The sequence below is a fragment of the Lycorma delicatula genome, chromosome 1, assembly GCF_047948215.1.
Source record: "Lycorma delicatula isolate Av1 chromosome 1, ASM4794821v1, whole genome shotgun sequence".
In the NCBI taxonomy this organism is placed as follows: domain Eukaryota; kingdom Metazoa; phylum Arthropoda; class Insecta; order Hemiptera; family Fulgoridae; genus Lycorma; species Lycorma delicatula.
Genome location: NC_134455.1, coordinates 193,770,939 through 193,788,304, shown reverse-complemented (window position 1 = coordinate 193,788,304; position 17,366 = coordinate 193,770,939). Strand labels below are relative to the sequence as shown.

At 30.6% G+C, this 17,366-nt stretch overlaps 1 protein-coding gene across 1 annotated transcript in view; it reads right to left on the bottom strand.

The window, feature by feature from the left end:
* Ret (protein kinase receptor Ret oncogene) overlaps nt 1-17,366 on the bottom strand; it is a 387,727-nt gene that overhangs the window by 44,360 nt on the left and 326,001 nt on the right. Inside the window, exon 13 of the mRNA XM_075354801.1 lies at nt 8,113-8,245. Within this exon, the coding sequence (XP_075210916.1) occupies nt 8,113-8,245 (133 nt within the window). The remainder of the gene's footprint in view (nt 1-8,112; nt 8,246-17,366) is intronic.

Here is a 17,366-nt window from a genome sequence, read left to right as displayed (position 1 = left end):
GCACATTAATAATCTGTTGAGTAATTTTTAAAGATTTTTTAAATGTCTTCACCTCTTGTTCACTCTTGCATCGATAGTAACTTTAATAATGGTTCTTCTTTTTTTACACTAAAATCACGGAATACCATTCTTATCATTACTGCTGATCGTGCTGTATCGGATATATCTACTGATTAGCCTAATTGTAATGAGAAATAGTCACATTCTTCCAAATCATTTTTCAATTAACTTTGTAAATCTGTTGAAATCGCTTGGATTCTTCTTGTGCTTGTATCGTTTGATAACGGAAATCTTGTATTGCTGAAATAACTTTTTGCTAATCAGAAAATCCTTCAAATAACGAATCGACTACGACGAGAAATGCTTCCATAATTAGTACGAGAAATTTTGAAGGAAGCTATAGCGGGTATTTTTATTTTTATTTATATGGCTGGTAAAAAGTGCTTGCTAGGTAGATAACCCCGATTTTAGATGATTAAATTTTATTTTCTTAGCTCGGATTTAGGCAGATAATTAACTTCAAAAGACTGCGATTGGTTTGTAATGCCGTTCGACGTTATGCTTTTTGCTACCGACACAATACTAGCATATTAAGCAAATACATTTCTCCTTATTTTCGATAAGAAACTGATTCTTTCCAATTTTTGTTAAAATGATAGGTTCGTTGTTTTTTACTTGCATTACTCATTCTGGAGTGAAATGCTGATATAAAAAAAAAAAAAAATGGGTACGTGGACTTATGTATGTGAGGTTATACTTCTTTGGCGCGACTAAAAAGTTTCATTATTAATTTTAGCCATCTCGAATACTAAAAAAACAACAAAGTTATAAATTAAAAACTTTTAAATTAAGAAACAAAAAAAAAGAAAAATAATAATAAACGACCGTGCAAGTAGCAAACGTACGATAATATATTAAATTTTTAAATAAATAAATCAAATAACAAAAATTAATATTAAATTAATTTAAAAAATTGGTTGTAGACATTTTAGACATTTTTATGTGTATATTTTTAACGTTTTTTTTTTTTTATATTAATTCAAGTTTTGATGAAAAATATCAATATTTATTTATACCGGAAATTAAATTGGAAAACCTCTCATTAGATTCTTATTTTTTTATATTGGGCGTCTGCTAGTTTTAGAATATATAATAATTAAAAAAATTATTATTATTAAATTAAGAATTATTATTTTACTAAGACAAATAATACTTATAGAGAGTTAACCTCAAATCTTAAAACACTAATTGATGTTTATGTACAGAATAATTATTATTAAGAGTAAATAAATAAGGTTATATGAACAACAATATTCACAATATAAAATATTAATCACGCCAGCCTCTTACGAAATAACTTAGCTAGAGTATATACAAACTGAATTTTGTTTAACGGCTTACTTCATTATATTTATGTTTTTCGTGTGACGGTTTGCGCGCTCATCTTAAAATTTCACTCTCATCTTTTTCCCCTAATCGCGTAGAAGTATAACTTCAAAAAATAAAACACAACAGATCGATAGCATGTACGAGATTATAATAGCACGCGGTGACAACTAATTCCGTACTACTAATACAACAAAGACGTCGATGGGGCATGGTTATAGTAGGCGATTAGAGCAGCCAGTTTAGCGAATTTCTCACTAGCAAGATTTTAAAAACTATGTAACTTGTTATTTATTTTCTTAAATTTTTTCATTATTTCAACACTTTGTCACTTTGGGCACAAGGTTGAGAACCCCTGGAGTAGATTATTCTTGCGAACAAAATCATTTATCAGTTTAATATGAAACTTTAGACATGGTTCAATAAGCTTCCCAAAAGGCGATTAAACAGATTTAACAAAGTTAATATAAAGCCAAAGTTAACATAAAGCCTTTCGTGAACCTTAAATTAAATTCAAATACTGTTATTAATATATTTTACTGTAGTTATTGTTAACTACTTTATAAAATATAAGCAAAGTGAAATCGATTTGGTTGTTTTAAATATTTTAAAACTGAGTACTGTTCTTCAAAACTTGAAGTAACTTTATTTTCAATGTACCTTGGTCATACATTTTTTTTCTGTTATTAATTAGTGAAAGTATAACATTATGATAGTGTAGATAACTTATTTAGGTACTTAAAAATAAATATTTACCTTCTTTTATATACATTTGTTTAAATAATTATTGCACGTCACTTTAATTGAGGGCAGTTAAAAAAAATGAAATTATAGAACGAGAACTGAAAGATCGACCCAAGATATTGTAAGTGATTTTACTTTTATGGAAGGACTAAAATGACAGAATAAGAAAACCAGAGCATGGGGAGCGAATGATAGCGTCTCGGCCTTGCATCCGGAGGTCCCGGGTTCGAATCCCAGTCAGATATGGGACATTTTCACACACTCTACAAATCATTTATCTCATCCTCTGAAGCAATACCTAACGGTAGTCTCGGAGGTATAAAAAAAAAGCATGGGGAAGCTTAAAGCCGAAGAAAATCATTTTACTAAAACAACCGGTTGGACCCCTTTCCTATAAATGAAAATTTTTGACCAGTTATCATAATGAAGAGCTGATGAGATATTTGTTGAAATGAAGACGAATAAACACGTAAAAATAAGAACTGTACGCTACAGCAATATCATTTTGTTTTGAATGTTATGCAACTAGCTCTTTTAATATGTTAACCAACTATTTGTTCTTTTAATTTTGTTTTTAGTGTTTTGAAAATGGTGGAATCTGTTTTTATTTTTAGAAACTAAGTTTTTGATAAAGCTGACAATGGTTATGTATTTCTGGAAGAAGGTAATTTTGAATGTTGTACAATTTTCAGTGTCCTAGTTCAGTAATTCTCAATCTGTGGTTTAAGTATTCCTTTATATAGATAATATAAAGTATAATAAATACTTCAGTACTATTTCCAACAATAATGTTGATCCATTTTAAACAAAGCCACCCACTTTGAAGTATTTTATTGATAAATCAATATTCCTACTTCTGAAAAAAAAAGAATCTAAGGTGTAAATTTGGTTGGTTTTCAACCTTTTTTTAAAAAAAAAAACTTGATATTTTCTTGAATGATCCTCTATTTTTGTTTCTTGAAATGCATTTAAATTAATTTTATTCTCATCTACCTAGCTTTCTTTTAATCGTGATTTCTTATCCCAAATTTTGTTTTTCATTTCTTTTACTTCTCCATTTGGGGTGTTAGTTTATTGCAATGATATACTTGAATTTTTAATCTGTCTGAATCAAATTGGTGTGTAGTAGAAATAGCTTCAATACCACTGTTACAAGAGATACATTGCAAGTAATGTAAGCTCTAAATAATGATTTTTATAAAGAAAACTAACATAGATTTTGTTAGTTTAATAAAAAATGTTGACTCTTACCTTATTTGTAGCTGAAAAACCATCATAATATTTGGATGGAATTTTGGACAATTCCATTCAAAGATTGAAAGAGACTGCCATCCAATGAGGCAGTAAGATAGTGAGACATTTACAGGACTCTTCAAAAATAGTTTTTTTTTGTATATAAATTATCCTACATTTTTTACGGAATTTTTTTTTTTTTGATTTGCTGACTGTAAGTGACATTAATCTCCTGAATACGATTGACAAATGTATAATGCTACAATTATAAAACGATGGGAACACAGAATTTATTTTTCAATAAAATCAGTACTTTTAAAAAAAAGGGGGGCACCATCACCCTTCCATTTTATATTAATTCTTTCTCAGGCAGACAATGCTCTTAATTAGTCAGTAATTTTCTGACAAAACACTTTGTTCTTATTTCTGTTTTCTTAACTTCCGACGTATCTAAATTTAATCTATTCATTTGACATTTCAATTATGTATTCTTACCGACTGCGACCTTTTGATATTCCATGTTCCAATTCAATAATGTCTTGACACCTATATTTTCTTATTACCTCCTAATCCCTATCCAGAGCTTATATCAGAGAAATTTTTACTTGAAATATTTTGTCGGAAGGTCATGATCGTTAATTTGTGTATCATGAAATAAAGAATATATTTTCATAGAAAATATTTTGTAGATTTTTGAACCACACGCTACTCAAATGGTAATTTTAAGGTTTTTTGTTACTCAGGCTGAATATAGTTACGATAATGCTTTTGTAGTTAATCAGATTGCTGATAAACCTTTTAGAAATTATTTTTCATTTTCTGAGATTTTTCAGCCTTTTACAACCAATTTTTATAATTTTTTGTTTTAAATTTCATCCGTTTTGCCAGTTTATTATATCTGTAAACGAATACGGCTCAAAGGCGATTCATATTCAGACGCTTGAAAATACTACGGTATATACTATATAACGGTACATTGTTTTTCAAATTACTTTATAACAGTGTACAGCGTTACATAGCATAGGAGATTTTGCCGAATAAACTTCGTAGAATTAGGCCATTTCTAGTAAATTCGAAATATTTTAATAAAAAAATAAAAATTTTAGTTTTTATCTGGTTAGTAAAGTAGATGATCCCTAATTTTCTTTGCTGAATTCTGTAACGTATCTAATTTTTTTTTTCTCAAACGTGTTTTATTTGTATGTAATTGTTAATGTAATTAAGGTTTTACTTTACTAATTTTTGTATTTTCTATAAGAAAAAATCGCAATGAAGTTTCAGCCTGAATTAAACGATTAATTCGTTTTAGAAAATTACTTTGAATTAAGAAAAAAAAACTTTAAATTATTTAAAAAAATAAAAAAATAATTCTGGGATTTAAGTATTCCAAAACATACATTTAAATATTCCTTTGTATCATTTTTTTAATTTGATGATTTTGTTTAAAATATTGAAGGATGTAAATACTATTAAAATACATTTAAATATATTATATTAATGTAATGCAAAAAAGTTTCCGGCGTAATAATAATAGCGAGCATAAAAAAAGCAGAACGTGGGAAGGGTTTAAACGAAACTATCCATTTTAAAACAAATATAATTGTCCTTCGTTTAAAAGTACTAGTTAATATTAATGACAAATCAATAACAGCTAACCATAAAATTACCACATGCAATGCGTTGTCTCTCCTTTCTGAATTATTTTTATGTAAATAAACATTCGTTGAGAAAATTAAAAATTTTATCGTTAGCAAAATTTATTAACGATATAATTTCTTTCGTGACTATTCTAATATTTATCCCCGTAATGTACCAATATATTTATTCACAAAAATAAAAAAAATTATAGACGTAAAATTAATATTACTGTCACGCACATTCTTTTTTCATTTCTCATCTGAAAGAAAAACAGTAATAACAAAGAAGCAGAAAAGGATCTCATCTAATTGTTTTGCAACGAAATAAATAACTTGATACAGAAAGTAATTAGCTTGAGTAAGACGTTGGTGATACTTACGTAGATCCAGTTTTTCAGAATTATGTAAAAAGCAATCTCAAGAGCTTTTGTTTTGGAGTGAAAAGGTGTATCTTAACATGTAGTAAAAGATACGCACAGTACGTGTGTAAGTAAACCATGCGTATAAATAGAAATCATTATTAATAAATAAAATTTTCTATAACTTTTCTCAAAGCGCCAAAACAGTCAAAAAAACTGTTTTTGAAAGTCTGATATTTAATCTAAATTCAAAATTTCCAGCAGGAACCAACTGAACAAGTAAAGAAGAATAATTTAAAAACATTACTTATTGCACCTACTTTGCATTCTGGCTTAATTAGTATTGGTCAATATACAGAAAAAAACTGTTTAAAAAAAGTTATGCACTAAATAAATAAATAAACAAGTAAATAAATATGCATTTAATCCATTACCAGTCTAAAAATGCTATATCGATTGACAGCAGAGCTAAGAAACTCCTTAAACTACGTATTTGTCACGTACGACAACTAAATACAGCAACTCTTCTTTTCTTTCACTTAAGGGCTTGACTGGACTCAGTAGTATTTCTGAGGTTGTTTCTGAAAAACTTTTTCATTAGTAATTTTTATATTTAAATATAAGAGTTAAACAAATAATCGGTTTAATTTCTACCTTTAATGAAAAATGCTACAGTAAAGATATTTAAATACCATAGATAATTTTTTTAAATTGTTTATTAGTATGATTTTAGATACAATATTTATTTATGAAATCAGTTTATTTCGCTTGATAACCATCAAACTAAGCCTACCAAATAGTTTTAAATAAAAAAATCTATGAACATGTAATAAAAGAGAGTTGAAAAGGTTTCTTTCAGAAATTTTTTCATTTCAGCGATTTTTGAAAATTAGTGATACAAATTTGTAGTTTTAATTAATTAAATTAAAAAAAAAGTTTTGTTCAAATCAGAATTTTGGAATAATTGAAAGTATCTCTGTAATATTTAACGATTAAATAAATAAAACAGAAGTTGCAGTTTGGTTCTAAAATAAATATTCTCAGAGTAAAAATATTGAGTATATGGTCGTGTTGCAAAGAAATAATAATTCGTTTTCTTCAACGTTAAATTTTTCTCAGGTGTTTGGAAAAAATTATAACTTCTGTAAGTAAATTTTAAGTCAGAGGAAAATATATTTTTATTCGAGAGCGCTTTTAAACAAGGTGCAGGTGAAAAAGGTATGTTGCCTTTTCATCTGGCAATATCCAACATAAAATAATATCCTACATAAAATTATTTCTTGCACTAAATAAACTGTATCGTCAGAGAGTAACATTTAATAAAGACAGAGGAAAATTAAATTTTAGTAATAAGATATGCTACGAGTTCTCGGGGTCTTTGAAATAAAAAGAAAAACACCTAATGATATTGATTTTATTGTTAGAGAGGTGAATGATAAAAAAATAAATAAAATAGGATGAATTAATTATACTACGTTAACAAATTAAATTATACTACATTAAAAAAAATAGTCTTTCTAAATTGAAATAAATTACAAAACATTGTGTAAGGTAGATTTTCCGTAGGTTTTCAAAAACCACATGAAATTTTAAAAAAAATCCCTTTCAGCACGTCAGAAGGCGGAGATAGATTTCACCGGTGCTAAGTAGGGGTTAAAAAAGATTTCCACCTTAGAGTTAAGAAAAATTTTTAATTCACTCAATACGACAACGGTTGCATGTGAAAAAAGTTTCACATGTTTAGCATACGACAAGCCCCATCTTCTTACAGTTCCAGCAACATTTTGGTCATCCCCTGCCGTAAATCTTGGTCATATGAAAAATTGTTTCAGACAAAAGTTTTAGGTAATGTTTAGAGGACTAACGATCACTTTAAACCGATTCGACACTGTGCCTATTAAGGGAGGTATGATTTCTTTGTCTTCGAAACCCAATTTTTTCTACCTTCTGGCCCAATGGTTGGTGATATCGAAAAACTTTACTTAGATACGTTTTATACCCTTATCCAAAAAATAGTAGGAACTTAAACGAATTCGATATTTTACTTAATAACAAAGTTATAGCGATATTTTGTTTTTTCGAAAAAGCCCCCATTTTCACCCGCATGATCCGATTTTGCCCATTAACGAACTCGACCGAGATTTTGGGTCGTTATATTTTATGTATCAATTTGAAAGTGATTGGCGAAAAATTAAGGCAGTTATAGTATTCACAAGAAAGTGAAATATATTTTATATATATAAACTTTTGTACTAACGGTGGTTTTGGGATCTGCGGGATGTGAAACGCGAGGATATGTCATAATTTTCCGGAAGTCCACTCATGGTACTTATTACAATAAGTAGCTTTCTTATGAAATTTACCTAAAATCAGGCGTGTCAACCGAGTTTATTTCTGAAAGGTTTATTCAGAAATTTTTGTCAGAAGCAAAGCTACGATTGATAAATTGAAAAAAAGAAGAAAGTTCATTGTCATAAAACAAATTTTAAATTGTATACTTCCAATAATTTAAAACATCTTTTGGAAATGAGTTTCTTAGAGATATAATAATTACTTTCTGCGATTAATTACACCAATAAAATTATGTGCTGTGTGTAGTTTGATAGAAAATAGTTATATTTAATTTTTCTTTAATAAAGATAAAAATGTTGAACACATGTCAAACTATCCGCATCTTGGTCCATTTTGAACTTTATAAATTTTCTTGCAGGCCAAGGGCGTTAAAATAAATAGGTTAAAACTAATTTAATTACCATTGTAGCCTCTAGATTATGATCAGTAGGAGTCTGTCCAGGGTCGATCGTAAGAAGTGTATCGGTTGAATGGATGGGAACTTGAGATGCACTCAATTTTCTATTTCTTTGACCGGTTTTCTTCGTTAACCACCTGAAAAATAGAATGTATGTTACAATATATCGAAAAAATAAAGTTTTCCAAGGTGTATGTAACCTAGATAGGTTTCATAAACCTGTCATAAGCGGTTTTAGTATGGAAAGAAAAGAGCAGTAGTTCGTTAGCCACCTGAAAAACAGAATCTATGTTTCAACATATCGAATAAATAAAGTTTTCCAAGGTTTATGAAACCTATCTAGGTTACATAAACCTGTCGTAAGCGGTTTTAGTATGGAAAGAAAAGAGCAATAGTTCATTCTTTTAACTTTTTTACATTACAGTGTAATGAAACTAAATTTTTAACAGAATCGGTTTGCAGAGGATATCTAAGACTTTAATCCAGTTCTTGGTTTTAATAATTTTATTATGACTCTCAGCTTTTGAGATATTAATGATTTAAAACAAAAATTGTTAAAATCTTTACGACGTGTCGTGAAAATTCCGTACACACTTCAGTAGTTTAGAAGACCTAGTTAACGCTCCTCGGCAGGCTGGCCAAGAATTTAAAAAGATTTTTTCAATTTACGTTATTTTTCATATCTTTTTATTTATTATATTGGAATGATGAAGCAGGTTATCTCTCTTATGTGTGTGTACGGTTGCACTGATTGTATGAGCAAATGTTGCTTAACACAGTGGATTACCGTATTACGGATTTTAATTCTTATCACGTTCTTTAAAACCGGATCGTGTAATTTTGAATCTTTGAAAAGTTTAGCTTCATAATAAACAATACAGGGAATCGCTTTAATAAATCCTCTATTCTAAAATAGTTGATGCAAAAAAGGTTCAATTATAATAGGATATCTCTTCTCTGTAGTGCATGGTTAAAAAATTTATTTTTTAAATGTAGTACGTGAGGAAATTTTTATTGTTCTCCATGGTGTAGGGTCAGATTCTTTAGATTTCACCTAGAGATTTCAGGTTCGAGTCCCGGTCAGGCTTGTCATCTTTCGCATGCAACAAAATTCATTATCATTCATCAATAAATATCGGTACTCGTAATTTTATTGGGTGTCAGCTTGGTATTGCTGTATAAATAAATAATTTTAAAAATAACCTATTCAAATCGTTCATTTTACCTTAATTATTAACGTAAATAAGTAAATTTAAACGAAATAAACTTTAAAAAAATAGGTAGATTTTAGACTTTACTCATAAAAAAGGTGGTGCGTGGGTTTGTTTGTTGTGTGTGCTCAGATTTTTATTTTAGCTGCTGTTGGCGCAGAGCAGACCCATGGTGGTACGCTAGGCGGTTGCGCGCAAATACATACATGTACTTTATATTCTTTCCTTCAATTTTTTGAGACTCTGCCGTAAACGTAATAGCCAATAAACAGAATTTTCGAAAACCAATTCAGATTAAAGTAAAAAAAAAATTTCATAAAAATTAGTTTATAATTACTAGAATAAAAGCGGGTCTAAGGTCCGCCGCGAAAATTTTACGTGGTTTTACCATTATGATGATGATTTTTTAAAATTATTTTGCCAAATGTAACTAAATAAGTTCATTAATCTAGCGTACTAACAACAACAAAAACGTTTACAACGAAAGCTACAAAATCCTGAACATTTTTACCTGTTTCTTGGGTTGCAATTTTTAACACAGCTCTAACCCCAGTGTTTTCCTTTATTCCCCCTAAAACACTGACATAATCTTAGATAAATCATTCTTATTAAGAAGTATAAATCGTTCGAACGGTTGCTGCGTGCAACAGCTCGTCACACCGCAATTGATCCGCTCTGCCCCAATAGCAGTTAAAATATAAATGTGGACAAATGCAACAAACAAACAAATCCACTCACCATCCTTTTTTATGGAGAGTGATATGTTTAGCCCACAGTGGTAAACTCGTCGTCGAATAATTTTTTTAATGGCTGGTTTTCGGAGTCGAAGTTTTCAGGTTCAAATCCTAGTAAACGTTGATTACTTTTACTAGGATTTGAATACTAGACAGTGGATACCGGTGTCCTTTGGTGGTTGGAGTTTAATTAACCACACATCTCAGGAATGGTAGGCCAGAGTCTGTGCAAGATTACTCCTCATTTACCTGGGGTTGCTTATTGTTCACTAGTTGAACAGATTGTAATGTACACATTAGGAAAACAAAAATAATATGATCAGACATAAAAGGAAGGGGAAGAAGAAAATCATACGATTAGTGATGTTGAAAATTTCTGATCCTTTTAGATGTATCGTAAACAAAAGATTTTGTACTTTGTAAAATTATCAAACTTTCTTTATATTCAGATGTCACTTGCAGTAATACCCAATATCAGTCACGGAACCTTGAAAACGAAAAGTACTGCAGTTATACTAAATTGAAAAATTAGATTGTTTTTTTTGTCGTCTTCAGTCATTTGACTGGTTTGATGCAGCTCTCCAAGATTCCCTATCTAGTGCTAGTCGTTTCATTTCAGTATACCCTCTACATCCTACATCCCTAACAATTTGTTTTACATATTCCAAACGTGGCCTGCCTACACAATTTTTCCCTTCTACCTGTCCTTCCAATATTAAAGCGACTATTCCAGGATGCCTTAGTATGTGGCCTATAAGTCTGTCTCTTCTTTTAACTATATTTTTCCAAATGCTTCTTTCTTCATTTACTTGCCGCAATACCTCTTCATTTGTCACTTTATCCACCCATCTGATTTTTAACATTCTTCTATAGCACCACATTTCAAAAGCTTCTAATCTTTTCTTCTCAGATACTCCGATTGTCCAAGTTTCACTTCCATATAAAGCTACACTCCAAACATACACTTTCAAAAATCTTTTTCTGACATTTAAATTAATTTTTGATGTAAACAAATTGTATTTCTTACTGAAGGCTCGTTTAGCTTGTGCTATTCGTCATTTTATATCGCTCCTGCTTCGTCCATCTTTAGTAATTCTACCTCCCAAATAACAAAATTCTTCTACCTCCATAATCTTTACTCCTCCTATTTTCACATTCAGTGATCCATCTTCGTTATTTCTACTACATTTCATTACTTTTTTTGTTTTGTTCTTGTTTATTTTCATGCGATAGTTCTTGCGTAGGACTTCATCTATGCCGTTCATTGTTTCTTCTAAATCCTTTTTACTCTCGGCTAGAATTACTATATCATCAGCAAATCGTAGCATCTTTATCTTTTCACCTTGTACTGTTACTCTGAATTTAAATTGTTCTTTAACATCATTAACTGCTAGTTACATGTAAAGATTAAAAAGTAACGGAGATAGGGAACATCCTTGTCGGACTCCCTTTCTTATTACGGCTTCTTTCTTAGGTTCTTCAATTGTTACTGTTGCTGTTTGGTTCCTGTACATGTTAGCAATTGTTCTTCTATCTCTGTATTTGAACCCTAATTTTTTTAAAATGCTGAACATTTTATTCCAGTCTACGTTATCGAATGCCTTTTCTAGGTCTATAAACGCCAAGTATGTTGGTTTGTTTTTCTTTAATCTTCCTTCTACTATTAATCTGAGGCCTAAAATTGCTTCCCTTGTCCCTATTCTATTCCTGAAACCAAATTGGTCTTCTCTTAACACTTCTTCCACTCTCCTCTCAATTCTTCTGTATAGAATTCTAGTTAAGATTTTTGATACATGACTAGTTAAACTAATTGTTCTGTATTCTTCACATTTATCTGCCCCTGATTTCTTTGGTATCATAACTATAACACTTTTTTTGAAGTCTGACGGAAATTCCCCTTTTTCATAAATATTACACACCAGTTTGTATAATCTATCAATCGTTTCCTCACCTGCACTGCGCAGTAATTCTACAGGTATTCCGTCTATTCCAGGAGTCTTTCTGCCATTTAAATCTTTTAATACTTTCTTAAATTCAGATCTCAGTATTGTTTCTCCCATTTCATCCTCCTCAACTTCCTCTTCTTCCTCTATAACACTATTTTCTAATTCATTTCCTCCGTATAACTCTTCAATATATTCCACCCATCTATCAACTTTACCTTTCGTATTATATATTGATGTACCATCTTTGTTTAACACATTATTAGATTTTAATTTATGTACCCCAAAAGTTTCCTTAACTTTCCTGTATGCTCCGTCTATTTTACCAATGTTCATTTCTCTTTCCACTTCTGAACACTTTTCTTTAATCCACTCTTCTTTCGCCAGTTTGCACTTCCTGTTTATAGCATTTCTTAATTGCCGATAGTTCCTTTTACTTTCTTCATCACTAGCATTCTTATATTTTCTACGTTCATCCATCAGCTGCAATATATCGTCTGAAACCCAAGGTTTTCTGCCAGTTCTCTTTATTCCGCCTAAGTTTGCTCTGCTGATTTAAGAATTTCCTTTTTAACATTCTCCCATTCTTCTTCTACATTTTCTACCTTATCTTTTTTACTCATACCTCTTGCGGTGTCCTCCTCAAAATCTTCTTTACCTCCTCTTCCTCAAGCTTCTCTATTTAGATTGTACCAGATTAAAAAAAATAGTCACTCTTAAATTGAAATAAATCTCTTAATATTGTGTCAGGTAGATTTTCCGTAGGTTCTGAAAAATCACGGAGTCAGAAATCAAAATCAAAATGGAATTAATATTTGTTTCACGATGAAAAAAGTTTCATCAGAAAAAATTGAGAAACATTTATGGTTTTTTAGAGGTGTCAGATGTATAGTCGGTTTTTATACTAAGATATAGCATAATATTCAATACAGATAATAATTAAACAATTTGATTTGCAATTATTAACAGTAGTTCCCGTGACCGATTTCCAATTAGTTACATTTCATAGAGTAATAGCAGTTACGCGTAACTGCAATTATACCGATAATTCTCTTTGTATCGGAATGAAGTGTACTGTAATCTCTTCACATGGCACCATGAATAGTTACAGGAACCGACTTCAATGTTAGTAAGTACAACCGTGCTATGAGTTAGAGAAATAAATTAATAAATATCTTACCTATTAACAAGTTTGTGAATGCCAAACAGTGCGATTTTAGTACGTCAAACCGCTTACATTTTTAATTAAAAACAAAAGCTGCTCGTTGGGTATAATTTTTTTTAACATTCTAAAAAGATCTGCGACCTGTTCAGTCAGTGAACAATGAGGAGCTATGATACAAGTAAGAAACACGTGAATGAAGATACTCCACTGGATTCACCTAACAAAAATGAAGATCTAAATAACACGCAAAACATGAACCGTGAACAATCAGCATTTTTCAGAATTTTGTCATTTGTAAGAGAGACTGAATAATTGTTTCATCTTCTTCTAACATGAATAAGAATGGCTAAAATATTATCGATTTGGATGACAATAATATGAACTTGATGTAGGTAAATTTTATTGTATTGAATCATCAGAATTTTTTATCACTTCCAAAGATGATGAAGTGTTAGAATAAATCTGCAGGTTTTTCCGTTTAATCGTCGATGTGTAATTCTCTAGTAAGTCGATAGCTAAGATATTAGAACGTGATTATAAACGCAATAAATAACTTGTGTAAAAACGGTTAATTTTCCTTTAATATAGGAATATTGAAATCTCTATGGATGATCATGTTTGTATCATGTGTGTTGGAGATCGTACGTAATAATTTTGATCGATACCTGTGTAAAATTTCTATACTTGAATTAATAGAAATCCTCAAAAAATGGATCCCTAAGATTCATACGGGTTGTAGGAATATTGAGATTTAATTTTTATAAGAAGTGAAGATTTCTTATTTGATAACCAATAAAACTGTTTTAATTTTACATCTAGTTGTTTTCTTTTAAACTTAATGTGGGCCGCCTTCTAGGCTTCTTAATATTTACTTTTAATGTTAATGAGGAAATTGTAGGTTGTTAAAAACACTGGAAGGCACATATCTTTCTTTAGGGTAAATTTTTCACGAGTGTTTTTTGTTTATTAGTTTTCAGTCGCTATCTTTTCTGCCACCGTTGTAATTCACTTAAATGCTTTTTTAAATGAACAGATGCTTGATGAGTTGAATCGTGAGTTGCTTGCACTGCAGTACCGCCATCAGAAGCTACAATTACTGTAATTTGTGAAACATATAAGAGGGAGGTGTAGAGATTGTAGAATATAGGCGCGCAATCGCTATTTTGGGGACTCCCGCTGTAATAGGATGAAAATCTGTTTCTTCAGTGAAACATTTGACTTTAACGAATGGATTTTATAAATATGAGTTCAGCAATAAGAAATAGTGAGAAAGGAAATGTTTGCTTTTTGAGTAGCAAGCCGTCATGCCAAAATGAGTCGAATGCTTTTTTAATATTAAAAAAAAACAAAAAAAACAGAAGAACAAACTTTCTTTTTCTTGAAGGCGATACTAATATTATTTACTACTCTGTGCATTTGTTTTTTAGTATTATGTCTTGCCGAAAGCCGAACTATAAGTCAGGTATCACGTTTAATTGCTTTATGAGCGGTTGCAATCGTCTAAAAATAACATTTTCAAACACTTAAAGTAAGCGTTTGAAAATACCTCGGACTCGGGGTATTACACGTAAAGAGAAGCAATAAACTGGTAGACTAATATGGAGAAACTTCATAAATTGATTTACCTAGTCAAGAAATTACAATTATTTGTGCATTTTCAACGTATTTGGAAAGTAACTGTGAAAAAAAGGCCATTAAATATAGATGGACCTTATAGCCTTGAGAGGAATTTTTTTTAGTATTTCATGGGTAATCAGGTGAAAATCTGCAGAATTTTTTAAATTGATGTAATTAGTTTCACTTTTTTTAACCTTCAGAGAATATGACTTTCTTGATTTGCAATGCCATCTGAAATCATTAGAGATGGGCAATAATTTTCTACTTCAACAGATTGAGGTAGGAATAAGGTAAAGACTTCTGTAGTTGTGAAGGAAATAAATAATCTTTTCCATCATCACTTCTGGTCTAATTTCCATTAGGAAGGGGCTGGCTTTGTAACTTTTAATTTGCTTTTAACTTTTTACGGGAGTCGCCCGTTGCTGCAGTCGGAGTTAAGTTTTCGAAAAGTCTTCTAAATATTAATTTTAATGGCCGAATAAGAGTCGTTTTCAATTTTTAATGGCGTTATTGAAATTTCTTTTATTAACTGATTGCCAGTTGCCGTATAAAATAACCTCTTCTGTACAACAATTTTGATATTCATAGGAAGATCAGGATGTGAACGACTTCTGTTAGTTGTAGGAGCGGATGCCCAAGCCGATTGGTGAATAATGGATGTTAACCTTCCTGTAGTGTGATCGACGTCATTTTCCGTCTGGGAACTGAATTAACAATAATTTTCTTGAAGAAAAAAATACCGATTTGTATGAATGTTATACAGCAATGAAGGACTTGGCTCCATCCTGACTTTATCGATTAACGGTTAATAAAATTGCTGAGTAATCGGAAGAAAGATGAACAGGAGACTCAATACGGCAATATCTCTCCGACAAGCTTTAGAAAATGATAAAGTACAGAAGATCAGGTCTATTCACACCAAAGGGCCAATAAACTGGTTCGGAATTTGATAAGAAAGAAAGTTATTGTTCTGCCATCACTTGATACAATATACACCCTCTAGGTAATGTTTGATGTGACCCCTCTCTGTTGACAGCCTGCATTATCTCTGTTGTTGGCCTAATATGAAAATACACATGTATGTTTTAAAATTTTCAGCAGTGAGCCTACGTGTTGGCGGACGGTAGACGGGATATGGTGAGGTATCCGAACCAATCGTTGACGGTTATAATGTGGTAACTTGTAGTTTTCCTGATTTATAAATTATCACATTAAACAATTAATAGAAATTCTAATAGCAACAGCAGTGCCGCCATGAGCATGGTTGTCCGGGGGATTAGCATAGTAGGTTGAGAATCCAAGAATTCAAATGTTGATCATATAAAATGACTTAAAAGATTATCTCATCGATGAAGAAAAATAAAGATTTAACCTCTTGACATGGCGAACCAAACCATTTGCTTTCCATAGTGGAATTCGCATGAGGCAACCTTCAAGCTTATTTAAAAATTAAAGTTGGAAAAACATTAAGAAATAATCGAAAATCTTCAGCCAATTTCATTTCAGGGCGGTGGATGAGGAGAAGACTTGTTCAGTATATTTGTGTGTTAAAGTTTAACGCCGGCTGTTGTAATGTTTGAGCAATAGAAGATACTGAAGAAGATCTTTTGAAAAAACGAGGGTTTCCTGTGGTTGTTTGCGTTTACAAAGAAAACTGAGATTCGGGATGAGAATTAATGTAATTTGTTATACCATGGTGTCGTTATAAATAGTTGGTCTTAATGAGTTTTTGGAGGCCGGTAAACTTGCAATTAAGGAAAAGATTGAAGATCACTTTTGGGAGCACCAACTTGCAGATCTTTTTTCTTATTAGATGAAATTTTTTTATTTTGAATTTCTTTGTAGGCTTTACAGCTCTTATAATTTGTTGGTTATGACAACAAATCATCCAGTCGATGACTGCATGATTTTCCATCATCGTTAGATCTAATTTTTACATTCAATTGTTGGGTGATTTTCAGTACATTTTATTAAATGACATTGATGATGGCAATAGGTTTTTGAGTGACAGTAACGTTTGTACTGGATTACCTTGTTTCTTAGCGTATAGTGGTTCAAAACTAATCCCCTGCATTACAAATATTTGTTTCCTAATAATTCTTTATTATTAGGTTTTTGGACTATATCAACAAAAAATATGTCAAGCTGTTCTCTGCTGATTGGTGCCTTATGTTATGAATTATGATTACTTTGTGTCTGAATGTATTTTAATTGTGTGCAACATTACACGAATCTGATTTTTATTTTATAATTTACACGTATAAGTATTAAGAACAATACTAACATTAAATTTAATAATATTATTTATATTTTTGGTAATAATGAAATAGATTTCGGTTTTGATCTAATAATACTACCCAAGTTATTTTTTGGTTAAAATTATTCACATTACTGTTATCCGTTTCGTTTCATTTCTATAGTCGGAGGAGACGTGAAATTTATTACTTACATCTACAAATTATTTGAAAATGATTGGGAAAGAGCTCAGTTTAGAGTTGATACTAACAGAGGTACATTTCTGGGTTTCTGATAAGGTCGTTTCCATTAGAAATATTGTTTAGATTAAAAGAGTTTAAAATATACAATTT